Genomic DNA, 20,660 nt, shown 5'->3' with positions numbered 1-20,660 from the left:
CAGCAAGGCATTACTGGGAACGCTGAGGCCGGGAAGGCAGTGCGGGACGTCGGAAGGTAAATATACCCCGATTTTTTTATTCTTTTTTTTACAGGGGTATGGTACCCAGGGCCTGGAGGACAGTCTCCTCTCCTCCACACCGTGGGTACCAACCGCACATGAGACTCTTAACTTCCCGCATGGTGGGCATAGCCACATGCGGGAAGTAAGCGATTCTCATGCATTCCTATGGGTGCGGAATCGCGGCAATTCTTTGTGATTCCGCACAAAAGAATGAGCATGCTGCAATTTTTTCCGCGATGCGATTCCGCCGCGGATATAAATGCAGCATTAGCACAGCATGTGCGGAATGCCATAGGAATGCATGGGGGGCGTTCTGTACACGATTTTTAAACGTTTTCGCGCTGAAAATCGCGGCAAAATCGCATCGTGGGCACACAGCCTAAAGGCTGTGCAACCAAGTATTAGGCTGAGGGTGCCAATACTTTTGTCTGGCCCATTTTTGGAGTTTTGTGTGAAATGATAAATGTTTTGCTTTTTGCTTCATTCTCTTTTGTGTTTTTTCATTTAAGACAAATTAAATGACGATAATACCAAAGAATTTGTGTTTGCAATCATTTTCAGGAAGAAACTGAGTATTATCTGACAGAATTGCAGGGGTGTCAATACTTTTTGCCACTACTTTATCTTTATCTTCTAGCTCCTCCTTACAAGAGTGCCGTATACCAATTATATATAACCCTATACTTAGTGGTACAGTCAAGTCAATATGACTTGGCTTTGATTTATAAAAAAAAATATAAAACTTAAAAAATTTTAGAAAAAACATCCCAATTTTCAAACTTTGAATTTTTATGACCTTAAAGAGAATTTATCACCTGTTTTTTTAATTAATTGAATTTCCTAGATATTTTTTAGGGTCCACTTCTCTCTTTTGAAGTGAATTTGAAGAGCCTATATGTTAGAAACCCCTGAAATAAGATCCCACTTTTAAAAATTGCAACCATCAAATCTTAATTTATGAAGTTTGTTATAGAGAAAAATGGATTATCCAATTTGTTGTGAAATTTCTCCAGATTATGCCGATACCCCATAGGTCACAAACGGGACACCCAGCAAGACTCGGAAGTGGAGGTAAAATGAAAATGTGGTCTTACAAGTTGGCGAAGAGATCAGTTCTGTCCCCCACCCACCTGCTATTCTCATTCCCTTTAAGGCAGGACCTGGATCTGTCACGTTCATTATCAATAGCCAGCCACATTGCCCTAGTTTGGCCTCTGTGCACAGTAAAAGGACTCTGCTTATTGACCTGATCACACATCAATGCAGTTGCTGTTTTTATATATAAAATTAGCTATGCTCCTCATCCCCAGGTCCACCAGTGAGCCTGCACCACTGCTCCCAGTCTGTGACATTGGCTGTGGCGCTGATGTCGACATCAGCGGAGTGTTCTGTCTACACCGGTGGAGCCATTGAGGTCACCGATTGGCTGCCAAACACCCGGAATAGTGGCAGACACCAACCTATGGACCTGGGGATAGTGAGCACATCCCTGTTTTTTGTTTTTTATACCGAACACATTGGAATGAATATTTCCAGAAAGTGGGCAACCCCTTTAATTACTTGAGCTGTCCACCTCATAGCGGTGGCAATTCTGACCCACAGCCTCTTGTTTTCCTCCCAATGAAGGTGACCAGAAAATGGCCCTCCTTAGTGCCTTGTATGCTGACCTAATGTTACAGCTATTAACCTAATAAATGAATGACAAAAAAAGATGTGGGGTCCCCCCACCCTCCATTTTTGGTAACCAGCAAAGGTAAAACAGACAGCTGAGAGTTGATATTCTCAAGATAGGAAGGTCCCTGGTTATCAGAGTCGTGGAGTCGGAGTCGGTGCTCATTTTGGTGGAGTCGGAGTTGGAGTCGGTATAAAATGGACCGACTCCGACTCCTAAAATATATAATAAATTGGGTACAGTAATTCAATGCAGGATGTGCTGAATATTTTTTCATAGGAGTTTGGGAAAGTTATGAAATGTCCTATAAATGGCTGTTCTATTCCTGATCTAAGGCTACATTCACACACAGCGTTTTTCCTGTGTTTTTTGAGGATACGTTTTTCAGCTGCAAAAGCAGATCATCTTTTTAAAAAACTGCATCACCTGAAAGGTTTTTGAGCTCATAGATAATGTTTTCAATAGCAAAAGCAGATTAGAAATCTGCTCTATCTATCCATTTATCCATATCTGTCTATCCATATCGTATCTGTACAAAAAAGAATGAAAACCGGGTAGTACACCAATATATATTCTGTTCTATCTAAATATCTTGATTATTGGATCATAAAAATGATTAAATGTCTGAGGTTCACATTGTACTACAATAAATTTTTCATTTAAATATAAGCAATATGTGTGGGAGTCGGAGTCGTGGAGTCGGAGTCGGTGTAAGGGAAATTGAGGAGTCTGAGTCGCAGGTTTGGCTTACCGACTCCACAGCCCTGCTGGTTATTGAGCCTTTCCCAGCCTAAAAATACAATCCTGCAGCCACTCCAGAAGTGGCACATCACATTATATGCTCCAAGTCTGGTGCTTGGCATTGGCTCTTCCTGAGGGCCAGGAGCGGTGGCAATCGGGGTAATGGTGGTTGGGGTTGATGTGAAGCCCTGGTGTTAGTAATGGAGAGGTGTCTATTAGACACCCCATTACCAACCCAGTACTAAAAGGAAAAATTCACAAAAATACTTTATTTTAAACACTCCCCGACACGTTCCCTGGTTCACCAATTTATTAATCTGATGTAGTCCACAAATGGAAACCTGAGAAAATATAAAGAGAAATAAAATCTAGACACTGTCCCTTGTTCACTTATTATTAGGTCCGACGTCCTGAGGCTCCATCGGCTTTAGCAGCAGCTACTCCCGGCGACTGTGAAGAGCGGGGATGTCAGTTAGGCCGGGGTCACACACGTGAGAAACTTGCACGAGTCTCGCATCTTAATACTTGGTACTCGGTAGCGGAGCGTTTGGCTGCATAGAAATACATGCAGCCGCACGCTCCGCTCCCGAGTGCCGGTGGCAGTGCTGGATATTAAGATGAGACTCGTCCGAGTTTCTCGCATGTGTGACCCCGGCCTAACATTACTGCTCTTCACAGTCGCCGCGTCTCGCGGAGCACAGCATGAGCGGTCAGGAGTTCTGAGGCTCCATACGTTAGTAGTAGCGGCTCACGCTATGCTCCTTGAGACCCGACGACTGTGAAGAGCAGTAACGTTAGACATCACCACTCTTCACAGTCGCCGAGTCTCGCGGAGCACAGCGTGAGCCGCTATTACTAACCTATGGACAGATTACAGACCTCTCCATTCTTTGTAGGTGAGAAAATCTAATCGGCAGTGTATCAAATACCATACTTATTTTCCCCACTGTATTTACACGGACCCATGGACATGTATGAGTCCGTATCACGTGCCGCCTGTCAAAAATGGACGTCTACGTGTGCGTCACACGTCCGTAGACTATAAGTAAAAGTGGACGTGGGCTTTATTGTGATTTTTGGGAGGCAGACAGAACAAATAGACAGCAGTTCAAGAAATGCTTTTATTTTTATTTTTTTCAAGTGGTAAGACCGCTTTATTCTTCAGGTCAGCAGAATGACAGCAATACCAGATTTACACGGTACAAAGATATAGATCTTTTCTGTATCAGATTTATTTGGCCAGTGAAATAATAATAATTAAAAAAAAAAAATTACATTTTAATTTTTTCAGCGCTGAAATCTCATCCCTCGAGATCTCAGTCCCGAGATCACCATCAGCGCATGCGCCGTCCCCGGCGGCGGCCGCCATATTGCCAGAGCCAGCCAATACAGAGGGAACCGAGAGGGAGTCCCGGGGCTCTGGCCTGTCGCAAAATGTCGGCAGAGCCCCGGGATGGGAACCGGAGACGCCGCTGGGCACGTGGAGACACGGCTGGGCACCCGGCGACACCCACAGCGCCGACGGACACCTGGAGACGCCCGGACCCCCCTGCGGCCTACACCCGGTAAGTGTCGGCAGAGCCCCGGGCTGCTGCACAGACCCCCCCTGTCAGCAGCACAAGCCCCCCTGATAGCAGCACAGACCCCTGGCAGCAGGACAAGCCCCCCTGATAGCAGCACGAGCCCCCATGGTAGCAGCACAGACCCCTGGCAGCAGCACGAGCCCCCCTGGCAGCATCACGAGCCCCCCTGGCAGCACGCTGCACATCGGAGCACCCTCTCATCCCTTCCTGCGGCCTGCAGTATCGCCCCACTCCTGCCTCCTCCAGCAGAGAACCTGGGAACCCGCTTCACCGCAGCCACCACCCCCGGTAAGCACTAAGACACCTGGATTATAAGAGGCACCACCATTTTATTAAAAAAAAGTTTTTTCCTATTTTTCTCCTCAAAATTTGTGGTGCGTCTTATAATCCGGAGCGTCTTATAAAGCGAAAAATACGGGTATTTATTTTACTCGCTTATCAGATTTCACAGGATTTTCCAGACATCGTATTAAAAAATGTCTGCGCTGGATAATCCACCCAGGTACAAAAATCACCTTAATTATAGGGTTTAAAAAACGGCGCAATTAAACAATGAACCGCAAATACCTAGGTGCGTCTCAATCACTAGTTTGCATCAATTACAAAGTTTTCACCAAACATATATATTCAGAAGGTATCGTGATAGAACGGCACAATATGTCGGTGAATATAGGCAACGCGATATTTCACTTACATGACATAGAAATCAGGATATTTCACCAGGCAAATGCGTTCTGGGGAATTCCGCGAACTTAGAAGTCTGCCCAATCAGGGCTAAAAGGCAACACCATGCAGAAATAGGCTGCAAATAAATGAGTATATAAAATCATCGGACATATAAAATCGGCATGTTAGTCTTGAAGGCACGCACAAGGGAATATCTCCATATACCTAAAGACATGCAAAGGGGCATGGATAGCCACACAGGGAGGCCCGGAATGTGGCAGAGCTGAAGGGAGAAAGCGCTCCGCCGCTACAGTATTACAGAGAACATACAGACTCCTGGCAGATGTTGGAGTGTGGCAACAAAAACAGTCATTGCATTGCAAGTTTTCTTCTCGGTGTGTTTCTGTAGTTTACATAATTTTATTTAGCTCACTTGGACACAACGATATCAAGTATTTTAATTTTTCTATTAATTTTGAACTATGAAAAGAGGGACGATTTAAATTTTATTTTTTAAGCCTTTTTATTTTTTAAATTTTCATTCTTTGCAATCAATTGACCTATATACTGTGAAGGTGATACTGTCCGATGAAGCTCGGTCACTGGCTGAGCTTTAGTAGGGGGGCTAAGGCGGCAGCGACAGGGGCCATAATAATCCTTCAGAAGGCAAAGGAGAGGCAATTGGGGTTGGGGAGGGAGCCATACACCCGCACCCTGACAACCAAGCCAGTTCATATAAATACCATTATCACTGATTGACAGGGCACTTAAAGGGGGTGTCCGGCCTCAAGCTACAAGGCGGCAGTCACTCTATGTAAACCCCCCAAATCTGTGAGTATAAAGGGCCACGATTTACACCGCCGGCCTTATTCACAAGCTGGGAGAAAGGTGCGACGTAACAATAAGGGTGATAATACAAAGTGACTCGTTTTACACCTATATGATGAGAAGCAATGGAACGAGAATGTCGTGTTTCGGGCTTATAGCACGACATGAATGACCGTTTCTAAATGTCCTATGGTCGAGCCATGGTCGCAGCTAATGTTCATCCCGATCTCCGGTGTCTCCACGGAGCCGATGTTTCTCTGCGCCCCTTGGAGGAGTTGTTGGGACTGAATTCACAGGATGTAATTCTGCGTCAGACGATCCTGGAGGGAAACGGAAGAAGATTTCATAAAGCAGCAAAATTGGTTGCAATGATTTGCAGTTTTGTTTTCTTGGCTGAAGGGGGTAAATTTACCTTTGAAATGGTGTATCGTGTGTGGGGCAAAGTAATCAACGAAAAAGCAGTGCATGTTTACAAATGTGTTGGTAGTGTGCTTTGGGGTACTGTGGTGCCACCTGCAGGTCATTTTTCCTTACTGCAGGTTTATGAAAATGAATGTTTAAACTGTATTTTGTGATCAAATCGTGGATGTGTGGGTTGTTTGGCTATTTTCTTGCTGAAGGGGGCAAGTTTACCTTTCAAATGGTGTATCAATTGTGTGTGTGGGTACAGTATGAACGGGGATACACAGGAATCGCCGAAAAACAGTGTTTAGAAATAATAGAATAGATAATGTACATTGTATTCTCTCGGTCAGTCCTGTATGTCACACGCATAGCTCTGCTGCATACACTATGCACACACAGCTCTGCTATGCACACCTTACATGTGTTGACAGAGCTGGGAATACATGTGGGGTGTGCCGGCAGAGCTGTGTTTGCACAGTGTCCATACAGTAGGTGTCTTATAGACGTCTTTCTGTAAGTAAGCTGCTTATTCCATCAGGTTGTAGCTGTATCCCCCTAAATAAAGAATAATTGTGCTTATTTTTGCAGTGTATTACACCTCTTCTACGGGGGGGCACTTGATACCGGGTGGACAACACGGCCGTGTGATTGCAGCATTATCCTCGCGCTACCTTCTTGCCCTCGAGTTGTTTTGCCTCTTACACTGCTCACCGTTTTTGAGGTAGGGAATGCCGTGTCTTTCCAATATGCCCTGCAGCCTCTTTATCTCCTCGGACAGTTCGCTGTGACCCTGAGAAGAAACGGTTGAATACTTCTCTTTAGTCCCCACAACACATACCAGCATCGGGAGCAGACATACGGCCAGTGTCGCCCCCTACAGGATGCGGTGTGACCAGCTATGTACGTACCTGACTGCACTGCGCCAGGGATTCGAAGCTCGGAGATCGGGGCTGGTTTGGCCTCTCGTCACTTTTGTTCTCTAAGGACTTTTTTAAGTATCCGGCTTCTCGAAATATGTCCTGAAGTCGTTTCTTATATCCCTGGAAAGAACAACCTGCGTCATATTCCTAAGAATGGAGGACCCTCACCATGTTGGCCCCCCGCTGCGGGCTGGTGGGCACCGGTACCTGCTCAGTAATAAGCTGATCATATAAGGACTGTTCGGCTTCGTCCCACCGGCTTCTCATCGTTTCTCCGAGAGACGGGTAGACTGCGACACAAGAGCAAGAATTAATGGTGGAAAATCTGGAGGCGCTGCCGGCATCTCTCCTGGGGGGCTTACCTAGCAGTGAGTGTGGGTGGCACACCAACGGGGTCTCAAACGTCATGGAGTAGACGCAAGTGCTTGGCTCCGACACCGCAGACAGCTTGTTGCTTCTTCCACAAACCAAGTGAACCTGTGTCCACAATGTGACAGCATTAGGTACGTGTAGATGAGGAGGCCGAGCATGGAGATGCCATTACACGCTCATGGTGACAGGCATGTGGTACTGGGTGTTTTTTTTTTTTTTAAAGTCCATTTGGGTCAAAAAGTAGGAGAATTCACTTGTCTGAAAAGCACTAGGCAGAAATTAAAAATCTATTCACTACCCTAGACCACCAGGGATGCTGGGAGTCATACCTTCACTACCTAGACCACCAGGGAAGCTGGCAGTCATACCTTCACTACCTAGACCACCAGGGATGCTGGGAGTCATACCTTCACTACCTAGACCACCAGGGATGCTGGCAGTCATACCTTCACTACCTAGACTACCAGGGATGCTGGCAGTCATACCTTCACTACCTAGACCACCAGGGATGCTGGCAGTCATACCTTCACTACCTAGACCACCAGGGATGCTGGCAGTCAGATGCTGACAGTCATACCTTCACTAACTAGACCACCAGGAATGCTGGCAGTCATACCTTCACTACATTAGACCACCAGGAATGGTGGCAATCATACCTTCACTTCCCTAGACCACCAGGGATGCTGGCAATCATACCTTCACTACCTAGACCACCAGGGATGCTGGCAGTCACACCTTCACTACCTAGACTACCAGGGATGCTGGCAGTCATACCTTCACTACCTAGACCACCAGGGATGCTGGCAGTCATACCTTCACTACCCTAGACTACCAGGGATGCTGACAGTCACACCTTCACTACCTAGACTACCAGGGATGCTGACAGTCACACCTTCACTACCTAGACCACCAGGGATGCTGACAGTCACACCTTCACTACCTAGACCACCAGGGATGCTGGCAGTCAGACCTTCACTACCTAGACTACCAGGGATGCTGGCAGTCATACCTTCACTACCTAGACCACCAGGGATGCTGGCAGTCATACCTTCACTACCTAGACCACCAGGGATGCTGGCAGTCACACCTTCACTACCTAGACTACCAGGGATGCTGGCAGTCATACCTTCACTACCTAGACCACCAGGGATGCTGGCAGTCATACCTTCACTACCCTAGACTACCAGGGATGCTGACAGTCACACCTTCACTACCTAGACTACCAGGGATGCTGACAGTCACACCTTCACTACCTAGACCACCAGGGATGCTGACAGTCACACCTTCACTACCTAGACCACCAGGGATGCTGACAGTCACACCTTCACTACCTAGACTACCAGGGATGCTGACAGTCACACCTTCACTACCTAGACCACCAGGGATGCTGGCAGTCACACCTTCACTACATTAGACCACCAGGGATGCTGGCAGTCATACCTTCACTACATTAGACCACCAGGAATGGTGGCAGTAATACCTTCACTACCCTAGACCACTAGGAATCCTGACAGTCATACCTTTACTACCCTAGACCACCAGGGATACTGAAATAAAATATAATCATCTTCCTAGCATCCCTGTCTGCTGTGATATATATAGCAATATATAAGGATTAGATGGCTGCTCAGCAGCAGACTGCAGGTAAACCTTAGTTTGTCGGTTCATGTTTCCACAGGAGTCTCCGGATCTCATCCACATGCCCGTGAACGTGTTGTTCTCTATTTCCCATTCTTGCCATATCCTAAAACAGAGCAGAAGGCGCCTCAGTATTCCACAAATCCAGGTGAGGTGCACATGTGCCGCCATATTCTCGTCCCATCCAAGGGCAGCGATAGAGTCTTTGTTGCTTTCCTCCGATAGATCCGTAACATCTTAGCCTGAGAATACCCCAACGTTGTCTTACCCCAATATCCCGCTGTAGGCGTTCCAGCGGAAGGTCTGCTCGTGCTGCGTGACATTGTGAAAGGGGCAGAACTCGTACTTGTATCTAACGTGGTGAAGAGGAGAACGAGAGGGTCACTGCACGAAGGTCACACGTACCCCATTACTCTACTGCGGCCCCCAAACATCGGATATTCTATACGTGGCATCAAAACATGTCTGCAATATACTGAAAGCGGAGGCTGCTGTTCATTCCCTCCAGGCAGCCTCCGGATTCAGTCACCGCTCAGTACATAGTGATCGGCGGCCATCTATGGAGCATATCGGTGCTCGAGGACCCCAATCTGGGCTGTGTGTGCTCTGCGGAGCCCCCCATATATACCACTTTACTTACGTGGATTCCACAAAACTGAAACATTTTCCAGCCAACCTGAAAAGATGCGGGGGTCCTGAAAAGACAAGGGGGCTGTGTATGTCAGAAAGAAGACACTTTACAACCTGCCCATTATTATGTATTGGTAGAATAGTTTTCGTGTTACCTGAGACCGGAGAGGGATCTGTCCTTGGCTGCAGCTTGTTTGTCTGCGATAAGAACGGATTGTTCAACCTTGGAGAGAAGTGAATATGGCCGTTACCACCACATGTTCATTCACAGGCAGCAAAGAAATAGGAAAACTGTCTGTATAAACCACATACACGGACCGACCCCCGGCCTTACCGGTACAATTATATCAGGGACGTCTATACATTCAGATTTACAACCAGAACAGCACTGCGCCATACAGTGGCCGTTATCCGTACTGCAGCTCAGCTCCTATTGATGTGAATGTGATCTGAGCTGCAGTACCCGAGAATGGCCACTGTATGGTGTAGAGAGCTGCTTCATGCTATGATTGGTGGGGGTGTCAGGGGACGGACCCCACTAATCTGATACTGGTGACCGCTCCAGGCGATCAGCCTTCAGTATCTGGACGCTATAAAATACGACAAGAAGTTTTTCACCGACCCGAACGTGTTGGGTTCCTCCACAATCTTCATCTTTGTAGCAGCCGCATCATAGACTGAAAGAGAAACTGATACATTATAGCCGTGATGTAATAACCGATAACGTCTGACGCGACCAATCAGATCGAAGCTTCATGTGTCGGGGAGAATAACACTCCACTATAGAGGGTCCAGCTCCAGCAGAGACGTCCGTGCTCAGTGCTCCCCAATATACGGTGCAGTGGTCCCCAATATACGGTGCGGTGGTCCCCAATATACGGTGCAGTGCGGTGGTCCCCAATATACGGTGCGGTGGTCCCCAATATACGGTGCGGTGGTCCCCAATATACGGTGCGGTGGTCCCCAATATACGGTGCGGTGCAGTGTTCCCCAATATACGGTGCGGTGGTCCCCAATATACGGTGCGGTGCAGTGTTCCCCAATATACGGTGCGGTGGTCCCCAATATACGGTGCGGTGGTCCCCAATATACAGTGCAGTGCAGTGTTCCCCAATATACGGTGCGGTGGTCCCCAATATACGGTGCGGTGGTCCCCAATATACGGTGCGGTGGTCCCCAATATATGGTGCGGTGGTCCCCAATATACAGTGCGGTGCAGTGTTCCCCAATATACGGTGCGGTGTTCCCCAATACACAGTGCGGTGGTCCCCAATATACGGTGCGGTGTTCCCCAATATACGGTGCGGTGGTCCCCAATATTCGGTGCGGTGGTCCCCAATATACGGTGCGGTGGTCCCCAATATACGGTGCGGTGCTCCCCAATATACGGTGCGGTGCTCCCCAATATACGGTGCGGTGCTCCCCAATATACGGTGCGGTGGTCCCCAATATACGGTGCGGTGGTCCCCAATATACGGTGCGGTGGTCCCCAATATACGGTGCGGTGGTCCCCAATATACGGTGCGGTGCTCCCCAATATACGGTGCGGTGGTCCCCAATATACGGTGCGGTGGTCCACAATATACGGTGCGGTGCTCCCCAATATACGGTGCGGTGCTCCCCAATATACGGTGCGGTGCTTGTGCTCCCCAATATACGGTGCGGTGCTCCCCAATATACGGTGCGGTGGTCCCCAATATACGGTGCGGTGCTCCCCAATATACGGTGCGGTGCTCCCCAATATACGGTGCGGTGCTTGTGCTCCCCAATATACGGTGCGGTGGTCCCCAATATACGGTGCGGTGCTCCCCAATATACGGTGCGGTGGTCCCCAATATACGGTGCGGTGTTCCCCAATATACGGTGCGGTGCTTGTGCTCCCCAATATACGGTGCGGTGGTCCCCAATATACGGTGCGGTGCTCCCCAATATACGGTGCGGTGGTCCCCAATATACGGTGCGGTGTTCCCCAATATACGGTGCGGTGCTTGTGCTCCCCAATATACGGTGCGGTGGTCCCCAATATACGGTGCGGTGCTCCCCAATATACGGTGCGGTGGTCCACAATATACGGTGCGGTGCTCCCCAATATACGGTGCGGTGGTCCCCAATATACGGTGCGGTGCTCCCCAATATACGGTGCGGTGCTCCCCAATATACGGTGCGGTGCTCCCCAATATACGGTGCGGTGCTTGTGCTCCCCAATATACGGTGCGGTGGTCCCCAATATACGGTGCGGTGCTCCCCAATATACGGTGCGGTGGTCCCCAATATACGGTGCGGTGTTCCCCAATATACGGTGCGGTGCTTGTGCTCCCCAATATACGGTGCGGTGGTCCCCAATATACGGTGCGGTGCTCCCCAATATACGGTGCGGTGGTCCACAATATACGGTGCGGTGCTCCCCAATATACGGTGCGGTGGTCCCCAATATACGGTGCGGTGGTCCCCAATATACGGTGCGGTGGTCCACAATATACGGTGCGGTGCTTGTGCTCCCCAATATACGGTGCGGTGGTCCCCAATATACGGTGCGGTGCTCCCCAATATACGGTGCGGTGGTCCACAATATACGGTGCGGTGCTCCCCAATATACGGTGCGGTGGTCCCCAATATACGGTGCGGTGGTCCCCAATATACGGTGCGGTGGTCCCCAATATACGGTGCGGTGGTCCACAATATACGGTGCGGTGCAGGATCTCCGCTTATTGTCAATCAAATCTACCCTGATCATGGAAGGGCACACGGGAACTACTAGCGCTGCAAGTCCCGCAATACAGCATGGGGAACTACAACTCCCAGAATTCTCAAACATTACTCTGGGGACTACAAGTCCCATAATTCCCTGCAATTATAGATGGAACTACAAGTCCCAGAATGCGGTGACAAGACAGCACAACACCCCTTCGTTGCTGGGGTTCTCTGACACGTCCTAGTTGTACATTGGTCACCAATCTCCTCACCTGTACACAGGAGAAGCCACAGCCAGGCCGCCATGATGCGCGGTCACATGACTATTCCAGCACTCGGAAGTGGAGCAGAGAGATAGTGTGAGTGACGTCCAGAGAAATGGGGGGTAATGTGGCGCGGGAGGGCGAGTCTGCGTCCGGCCCTGCTGTGTGCCTACAGATCCCTGACTGATCTCATGAAGATGTATAAAGCATACATTATATATAAGGACGTATATAAAGGATAGACATGAAGTGTGTGTGAGGAAGTCTGGTAACGTTGGGTTTTTAGAGTAACAACGGGGAGTAAAAATCCTGGCGAGGCGGAGACGTGAAACTAATAATTGTAGGGAAACACGTGAGGAGGAGAGCTGCGGAGAGGTGAGATGGGGAGTAATGGAGGACGGTGGGGTCTACTCCTGTCCGCGGCCTCAGGCTGCTCAGGGGGGTCGTGATATCACAGTGGGGGCTTCTGCTTTATGTACAGACACACCATGACCGGTGTAATATGGCAGGTCTCTGCTGTCAGTGACAGTCACAAGCTAAAATCTCATTGTAAAACCCACCCACCGCGGAGAGCAGCTCCAGCTCTACTAATAGTAGTCATGACTCCTTTTTTGTAGAGATTTATTCATAACAAATCTATAGAGTAATATCCATATGCAAATTAGACTAGAAGTGCAGGGGGGCGTGTCTTTGTGCTAGTAAGAGCGCCTCCTCATACTGACACGCCCCCACTGCACTTCCTGCCTGATTTACCTATGGATTTTACTCTAGATTTCTCATACCTTGGTCTGTACAAGAAGGAAATCTCACCACATTATGGAGAAGCAGCGTTTCTGGGTGTCGGTGCCCAGGGCTGGCTTCCTGGGGCAGGCACTGATGAGGAGGAGTATAGGGAAGTGTTGTAGCCCCCCGTACAGTCAGCGTCATATATTCCAGCTGTGAGCGGCCATGGGGCGAAAGAAGCCGCAGAAGGTCGGGCGACCCCAACACAAGGAGTCAAGGTTCAAGAAGACGTCCAAGAGCCTGGAAAGCTTCACCTGCGAGGTGCACGAAGCGCTGGACGGTGAGTCCTCCCCCCGGGGACACGGCGTCCGTAATGTGGGCAGAAAGCGCCCGTGTGTCCGAGCGCGGCACAGCCCCCCAACATTCTGTGCCCAGAAATCCTAGAAGCCCCCGTGTGCTGCTGTGTAAGGGGGAACGCGGAAATGTATAACCTTCAGAGTAATAATGCCCCAAGTGCCCCCTTATACAGTAATAATGCCCCGTGTCCCCTTATATAGTAATAATGCCCCGAGTGACCCCTTATATAGTAATAATGCCCCGAGTGACCCCTTATATAGTAATAATGCCCCGAGTGACCCCTTATATAGTAATAATGCCCCGAGTGACCCCTTATATAGTAATAATGCCCCGAGTGACCCCTTATATAGTAATAATGCCCCGAGTGACCCCTTATATAGTAATAATGCCCCGAGTGACCCCTTATATAGTAATAATGCCCCGAGTGACCCCTTATATAGTAATAATGCCCCGAGTGACCCCTTATATAGTAATAATGCCCCGAGTGACCCCTTATATAGTAATAATGCCCCGAGTGACCCCTTATATAGTAATAATGCCCCGTGCCCCCTTATACAGTAATAATGCCCCGTGTCCCCTTATACAGTAATAATGCCCCGAGTGACCCCTTATATAGTAATAATGCCCCGAGTGACCCCTTATATAGTAATAATGCCCCGAGTGACCCCTTATATAGTAATAATGCCCCGAGTGACCCCTTATATAGTAATAATGCCCCTTGTGACCCCTTGTATAGTAATAATGCCCCGAGTGTCCCCTTATATAGTAATAATGCCCCGAGTGACCCCTTATATAGTAATAATGCCCCGAGTGACCCCTTATATAGTAATAATGCCCCGAGTGACCCCTTATATAGTAATAATGCCCCGAGTGACCCCTTATACAGTAATAATGCCCCGAGTGACCCCTTATACAGTAATAATGCCCCGAGTGACCCCTTATACAGTAATAATGCCCCGAGTGCCCCCTTATACAGTAATAATGCCCCGAGTGCCCCCTTATAAAGTAATAATGCCCCGAGTGCCCCCTTATACAGTAATAATGCCCCGAGTGTCCCCTTATACAGTAATAATGCCCCGAGTGTCCCCTTATACAGTAATAATGCCCCGAGTGCCCCTTTATAAAGTAATAATGCCCCGAGTGCCCCCTTATAATGTAATAATGCCCCGAGTGCCCCCTTATATAGTAATAGTGCCCCCTTATATAGTAATAATGCCCCGAGTGCCCCCTTATAAAGTAATAATGCCCCGAGTGCCCCCTTATAAAGTAATAATTCCCCGAGTGCCCCCTTATATAGTAATAATTCCCCGAGTGCCCCCTTATAAAGTAATAATTCCCTGAGTGCCCCCTTATAAAGTAATAATGCCCCGAGTGCCCCTTTATAAAGTAATAACGCCCCGAGTGCCCCCTTATAAATAATCCCCCGAGTGTCCCCTTATACAGTAATAATTCCCCGAGTGTCCCCTTATATAGTAATAATTCCCCGAGTGTCCCCTTATAAAGTAATAATGCCCCGAGTGCCCCTTTATAAAGTAATAATGCCCCGAGTGCCCCCTTATAAATAATCCCCCGAGTGTCCCCTTATACAGTAATAATGCCCCGAGTGCCCCTTTAGAAAGTAATAATGCCCCGAGTGCCCCCTTATAAAGTAATAATGCCCTGAGTACCCCCTTATAAAGTAATAATGCCCCGAGTGTCCCCTTATACTGTAATAATGCCCCGAGTGTCCCCTTATACAGTAATAATGCCTCGAGTGTCCCCTTATACAGTAATAATGCCCCGAGTGCCCCCTTATAAAGTAATAATGCCCCGAGTGCCCCCTTATAAAGTAATAATGCCCCGAGTGCCCCCTTATAAAGTAATAATGCCCCGAGTGCCCCCTTATAAAGTAATAATGCCCCGAGTGTCCCCCTTATAAAGTAATAATGCCCCGAGTGTCCCCCTTATATATAGTAGTAATGCTCCGAGTGTCCCCTTATATAGTAATAGTGCCCCCTTATATAGTAATAATGCCGCGAGTGACCCCTTATATAGTAATAATGCCCCGAGTGCCCCCTTATATAGTAATAGTGCCCCCTTATATAGTAATAATGCCCCGAGTGTCCCCCTTATATAGTAGTAATTTCCACTGGGTTCACCCATAACAAGCTATAATGTCCTATTCATAATGCCCAATTGCCCCCTAAAGGTAATATAATCCTCAGTGTGCCTCTGACCTGTTGGCATTAATACAATTGAGAGTTGTGCTCGACTGGACTATCACAAGCCACAAATCGGGGGGTCTGCGCTCCATGTGTTGAGGACCCCTGTAGAACGAGGTCTCCTTCGGATTCCTATTTGAGAGCTCATTCAGGATCAGCGGAGGTCCCTGGGCAAACCTCCTCTATAATGTAGCATAATACTGCCATACTACAGCTACTGACAGCGCCATATAGTGTCTGAGTAATAGCACCCAGTAACTGTACGAGTCTCCTACACTACCTCTAGAATAGAGCCCCAATAACAGGGCCATATACAGGAGCACCTAAATTATACCGCCAGTCACACGTCCTGATAATACCGCCACATAGTCCCATACACTGATCATATAACTGTGCCCTAATCCTAATGCCCTATGGCTCCAGCACATCTTGTGATAATAATTTTTATTTATATAGTGCCAACATATTCCGCAGCGCTGTACAATTCAACAGTTCGTATACAAGTCATAAGCAACAACATTCAAAATTAATGCAATGATTTAAAAGCAAAATAATGACGACCCTGCCCGTAAGAGCTGATGACTTTGTGATGACTTTTCTTGTTTGCCCCCTGCAGCCAGTATTCAGGGGGACGCAGCTGGAGACGATGGAGAGACCAGGGCGAAGTTTCCATGTCCCCTGGCAATGTGGGAGCTGGGACACTGTGACCCCAAGAGATGTACAGGTCGAAAGCTGGCCCGGAAAGGTCTGGTCAGGACCCTTCGCCTAAACCAGAGGTTCAATGGCCTGATCCTGAGTCCTATGGGGACGCTGTATGTATCCCCCGCTGACAAGTAAGTTGTGCACACAACCAAATAGTACAAATACATTTTTGACTTTGATGTTACACTAGTTAATCTAAGGGGGAGACTGTCAGCAAGTAGAGCAAGTAATTGAAGAAGTACCCTAACGTCACAAATCCACTAGGTGGCAGCACGCATCTGCTTGAAGATTTCCCATAACTAATATATTCTCACACTTGGACTCTGTATGGTCAGGACAACCCCGTTTTTTAGATAGGAGACGGCTTGCTGATCAGCTGATTGCCAAGGGTCGCTGTGCCTGGCCATAAAATTACAGCATTTATTTAGAGGATAGTGCACCTAATCTTAACGGGAACCTGTCAAAAGCATTAAGCCATAAACCATTTATATGACTGTGTAGTCCTTTAAAAAATAAGCCAGTCGATCCACTTTTGACCACAAAGTGCTGATCCAGTAGCGAGAAATCATGTTTTAAAGGTCTGTATATTTGTGTGTGTCAGATGGTGCATTGGAACATGAAGATGCACTTACAGCTTCTTAGTCTCGCGCTGTATTCCCTGCCTAGCACCACCCCTTCTGGTTGATTGACAGGTCCGTGGCCATGTGCCAGAGCAAACGACCTGTCAGTCAGCAAAGGGGAGGATGCTGCTTGTTAGGAAGTACAGCATGAGGCTGAGGAGCTGTAAGTGCATCGTCTTGCACCAAGACACATAGATACAGAACTTGACACAATTTCTTTTTGAGTTCATAAAGGGTTCTTGTTTATCTTTTCAAGGGCTACACAATCATATTAATGGTTTAGAGCTTTGAAGCCACATGCAGATTAGCCTGAGAGTGCATTAAGGCGTGTTTATGCAGTTGACACGCCCCCGAGGAACTTCAAGGTTAATTTGAGCTTGATTTCTCAGCGCGGGCACATCGGATCACAAGACAGGTATCATTTTTCACGCTGTTCTATCGCCTGTACATCTGTACTAGAATGATTTTATATGTTCATGTGACCATCAGGCAGATCGTTGCGGACAGCGGGGTCGCAGTTATCGATTGTTCCTGGGCAAAGCTGGACGAGACGCCATTTACAAAAATGAAAGGAAGCCATCCCCGACTCCTGCCATACCTGGTGGCTGCAAATCCGGTCAATTACGGCCGTCCCTGCAAACTGTCCTGCGTGGAAGCTTTCGCTGCAACTTTTTGCATTGTGGGTGAGTAATAACGCTGCCATGTATAGGTATCTGTGTGACGATGGTCTGTCCGCTCGGCCACCCCTCTCATTGGACTCTGATGTCTATTTTTTAGGATTTCCAGATTTGGCCACAATATTATTGAGGAAATTTAAATGGGGGAAAGTGTTTCTGGAACTGAACAAGGAGCTGCTGGATGAGTACAGTAAGTGCCAAGACGTGGAGGGAGTGACCAAGGCAGAAGCGGAATTCCTGGCTGCAGACCACCATAAGGATGCTAAAGAAATAGGTGTGTGGCAATGTATTGTTTAGTGTTCCCTTTATTTTTTTGAGCAGTATATATACGGTATGTTGATTGATGGATGCAGATGCTGGCTGTGTATGATACAGCCGACACCTTCGCTGTATAGTGCAGTCTCAGCTCCTGAGCCCGCTGCATATTCTCAGAGCCTGTGTATGGCAGAGGTTAGAGGGGGCTTATCATGGGGTAAGGATTTTATCACAAAAACAATAAGCTTAACGAATATTTCCCAAATAACTTTTTAATTTGTCTTTCAGATCCATTCGATGTTGATTCTGGCAGAGAATTCTCAAATCCCAATAGAGTTGTCCATTCCAAAAGGTATATATATATATTTATTTTTTTTGGGGGGGGGCAAAGTTAATTTAAAAAAAAATGGTGAATTTTCCCACTTTAACCAATCAAATTCCAGTTTTAAAAACATTCACCGGTCCTTTTGTAAAATAAAAGTATGCAGCTTTTATTTGGTAATCTGATACGCATGGATCTGCAGAGGAGCTGTAAGCATAGAACGGTAGACGTACGATCAAATCCATCTGCATTTTTTTAATTTCATGGCTATGAAGATAGAAATGGCTGACAAATGGATTTCAGTGATGCAGTTTTCAGTTGGGGACAGACAATCTTATATCTTGAAATCAGATTCACCGATGATGATGATGACGAGGAGGAGGAAGAGACTGATGAGGAGGATGAAGAGGAGGAAAGTGGTGAGGGAGAAAAGGGAAGTGATGACGACTCTGGAGAAGAAGGCAAGGAGCGGGATGATGATGATGGTGATAATGATGAGGATGATGATGGTGCGACAGCCTCTAGCAAACCTGTCGTTTGTAAAGGAGTCAAAAAGAGACTCCGAGACTGAGCTGCGATCATCACATCGCACTACGAGGGCTGTATGGCATCACGTATGTATAGTATTTTGTACAGAAAATGTCTGAAAATTAAAATTAATTTATAGTTTCATTCATCGTCATGTGTCAGTGATTGGTGCAATGTACAAATTCCCGGCACCTTTACCCCAACCATATCTGCAATGGTAAGTCTCTGCATTAAAAGTGACAATGGCATTTTAACCACTTAAATGCCACTGTCCATCTCTGATTCCAGCAATTAGATGGAACGATTGCATCACGTGATCATTCCGAGGTTTATTGCTCTTCCCCTCTGCGATGCAAACGTGCGGTGCCAATGGCTCGCCGCCATCTTTTTTTTTTTTGCACATCCATGAAGCTCATAGGGCTTCACAGAACATTGACATTTCTCCTATATACTGCATTTTTTTGATATTGCTGTATATACGTTCAGAGGTTTACGTCCTCTAAGGGAAATAAAATATAAAGTAAACGAAGAAAAAAATGTTTTAAAAAATTATAATTTATATAAAGGTTTGGATCACCGCGCGCCCCTTTGCCAAGTTAAAAAAAAAAAAAGTCTGTGTTTGTAAATAAGTGATCAAACATTGTATGTATCCCAAAATGGTCTTCATCGGCACTAAAAAAAAAAAAAGAAAAAAAAAAGGTTTTAGTATCACTGTAATTATACTGACCTGAAGAATCATGTTGCCGGGTTATTTTTGCCTCAAAATGAATTCCGGAAAAGCAAAATCCTAAGAAGAGTTGCTTGTTTGGGTTTTTTTTTATTACCAGTTCCCCTCACTTGGATTTTTTTTCAAATATTTGCGGTCCACTATATGGTAAAATGACATCAGATCTACAATGTGTCTCACATCCATAAAGAATAAGAATACAAGCTGCATTCCAAATTATTATACAAATGCTATTTTCGTCTGATTTGCCTAAATGGTCGATGCCAGTGAATGACTAAAATGTTCGAATCATCAACAGTTCGAGGATAAATCACATTTTATTCGGTAAACCTCCTAAAACTAAAAAAAAAAAAAACCCCTTAAATTTACCGCTCCAAATTATTCCGCACAACAGCGTGTCCGAGCATTTTATAGGTCGTAAAGAACTGAAAACGGTCATTTGTTGAATTTTCAGAATTAAGACGTCACATTTGCTGACATTTAAAGCTTTGTCAAATCAATAACGTCTTCACAGGCCAAGTTCCATGATGACCTATGATTCTTTCTTTGATCTCACCTTCACAATTCTTGCATCCATTGAACTTGTGAGTTTTTGGAGAGTTTCTGCTTTGATTTCTTTGCATGAAGTCAGAATAGCCTCCCAGAGCTGCTGTTTTGATGTGAACTGCCTCCCACCCTCATAGATCTTTTGCTTGGTGATACTCCAAAGGTTCTCAAGAAGGTTGAGGTCAGGGAAAGATGGTGGCCACACCATGAGTTTATCTCCTTTTATGCCCGTAGCAGCCAATGACTCAGAGGTATTCTTTGCAGCATGAGATGGAGCCTTGTCAGCATGAAGATGGTTTTGCTACAGATGGCACAGTTCTGCTTTCTATACCATGGAAGAAAGTGGCCAGTCAGAAACTTTATAAACTTACCAAGGTTATTTTCACACCTTCATTGACCCTAAAGAGGCCTAACAGCTGTTTCCCCATGATTCCGGCCCAAAACATGACTCTGCCACCTCTGTGCTGACGTTGCAGTCTTCTCAGGACATGGTGGCCATCCATGGTTGCATGGCACTCATCAATAAAGAA

At 46.9% G+C, this 20,660-nt stretch overlaps 2 protein-coding genes across 3 annotated transcripts; one reads left to right on the top strand and one right to left on the bottom strand.

The window, feature by feature from the left end:
* Positions 1 to 3,583: 3,583 nt before the first annotated feature.
* Positions 3,584 to 12,619, bottom strand: GNPTG (N-acetylglucosamine-1-phosphate transferase subunit gamma). The gene is made up of 11 exons (XM_073555198.1): positions 12,482 to 12,619; positions 10,141 to 10,195; positions 9,674 to 9,741; positions 9,529 to 9,583; positions 9,157 to 9,240; positions 8,901 to 8,994; positions 7,241 to 7,355; positions 7,086 to 7,168; positions 6,867 to 6,998; positions 6,670 to 6,748; positions 3,584 to 5,873 (listed from the first exon to the last, which is right to left on the bottom strand). Exons 1-11 carry the CDS (start codon positions 12,513 to 12,515, stop codon positions 5,764 to 5,766), a joined length of 909 nt encoding a protein of 302 aa, XP_073411299.1. The 5' UTR covers positions 12,516 to 12,619; the 3' UTR covers positions 3,584 to 5,763.
* On the top strand, positions 12,430 to 19,001 carry TSR3 (TSR3 ribosome maturation factor). 2 transcript variants are annotated; one of them, XM_073555197.1, is made up of 7 exons: positions 12,430 to 12,568; positions 13,409 to 13,535; positions 16,370 to 16,586; positions 17,565 to 17,758; positions 17,853 to 18,026; positions 18,296 to 18,359; positions 18,681 to 19,001. In XM_073555197.1, exons 2-7 carry the CDS (start codon positions 13,421 to 13,423, stop codon positions 18,898 to 18,900), a joined length of 984 nt encoding a protein of 327 aa, XP_073411298.1. In that variant the 5' UTR covers positions 12,430 to 12,568; positions 13,409 to 13,420; the 3' UTR covers positions 18,901 to 19,001. The 2 variants fall into 2 exon arrangements, with proteins under 2 accessions (XP_073411298.1, XP_073411297.1); XM_073555196.1 differs by lacking the exon at positions 12,430 to 12,568 and adding an exon at positions 12,710 to 12,847.
* The last annotated feature ends 1,659 nt before the right edge of the window (positions 19,002 to 20,660 follow it).

Source organism: Dendrobates tinctorius, unplaced genomic scaffold, assembly GCF_039654945.1.
Source record: "Dendrobates tinctorius isolate UK_male_01 unplaced genomic scaffold, ASM3965494v1 ptg000222l, whole genome shotgun sequence".
NCBI lineage: Eukaryota > Metazoa > Chordata > Amphibia > Anura > Dendrobatidae > Dendrobates > Dendrobates tinctorius.
Note: the sequence above shows the minus strand (reverse complement) of the source record. Positions and strands in the feature narration are given on the sequence as shown.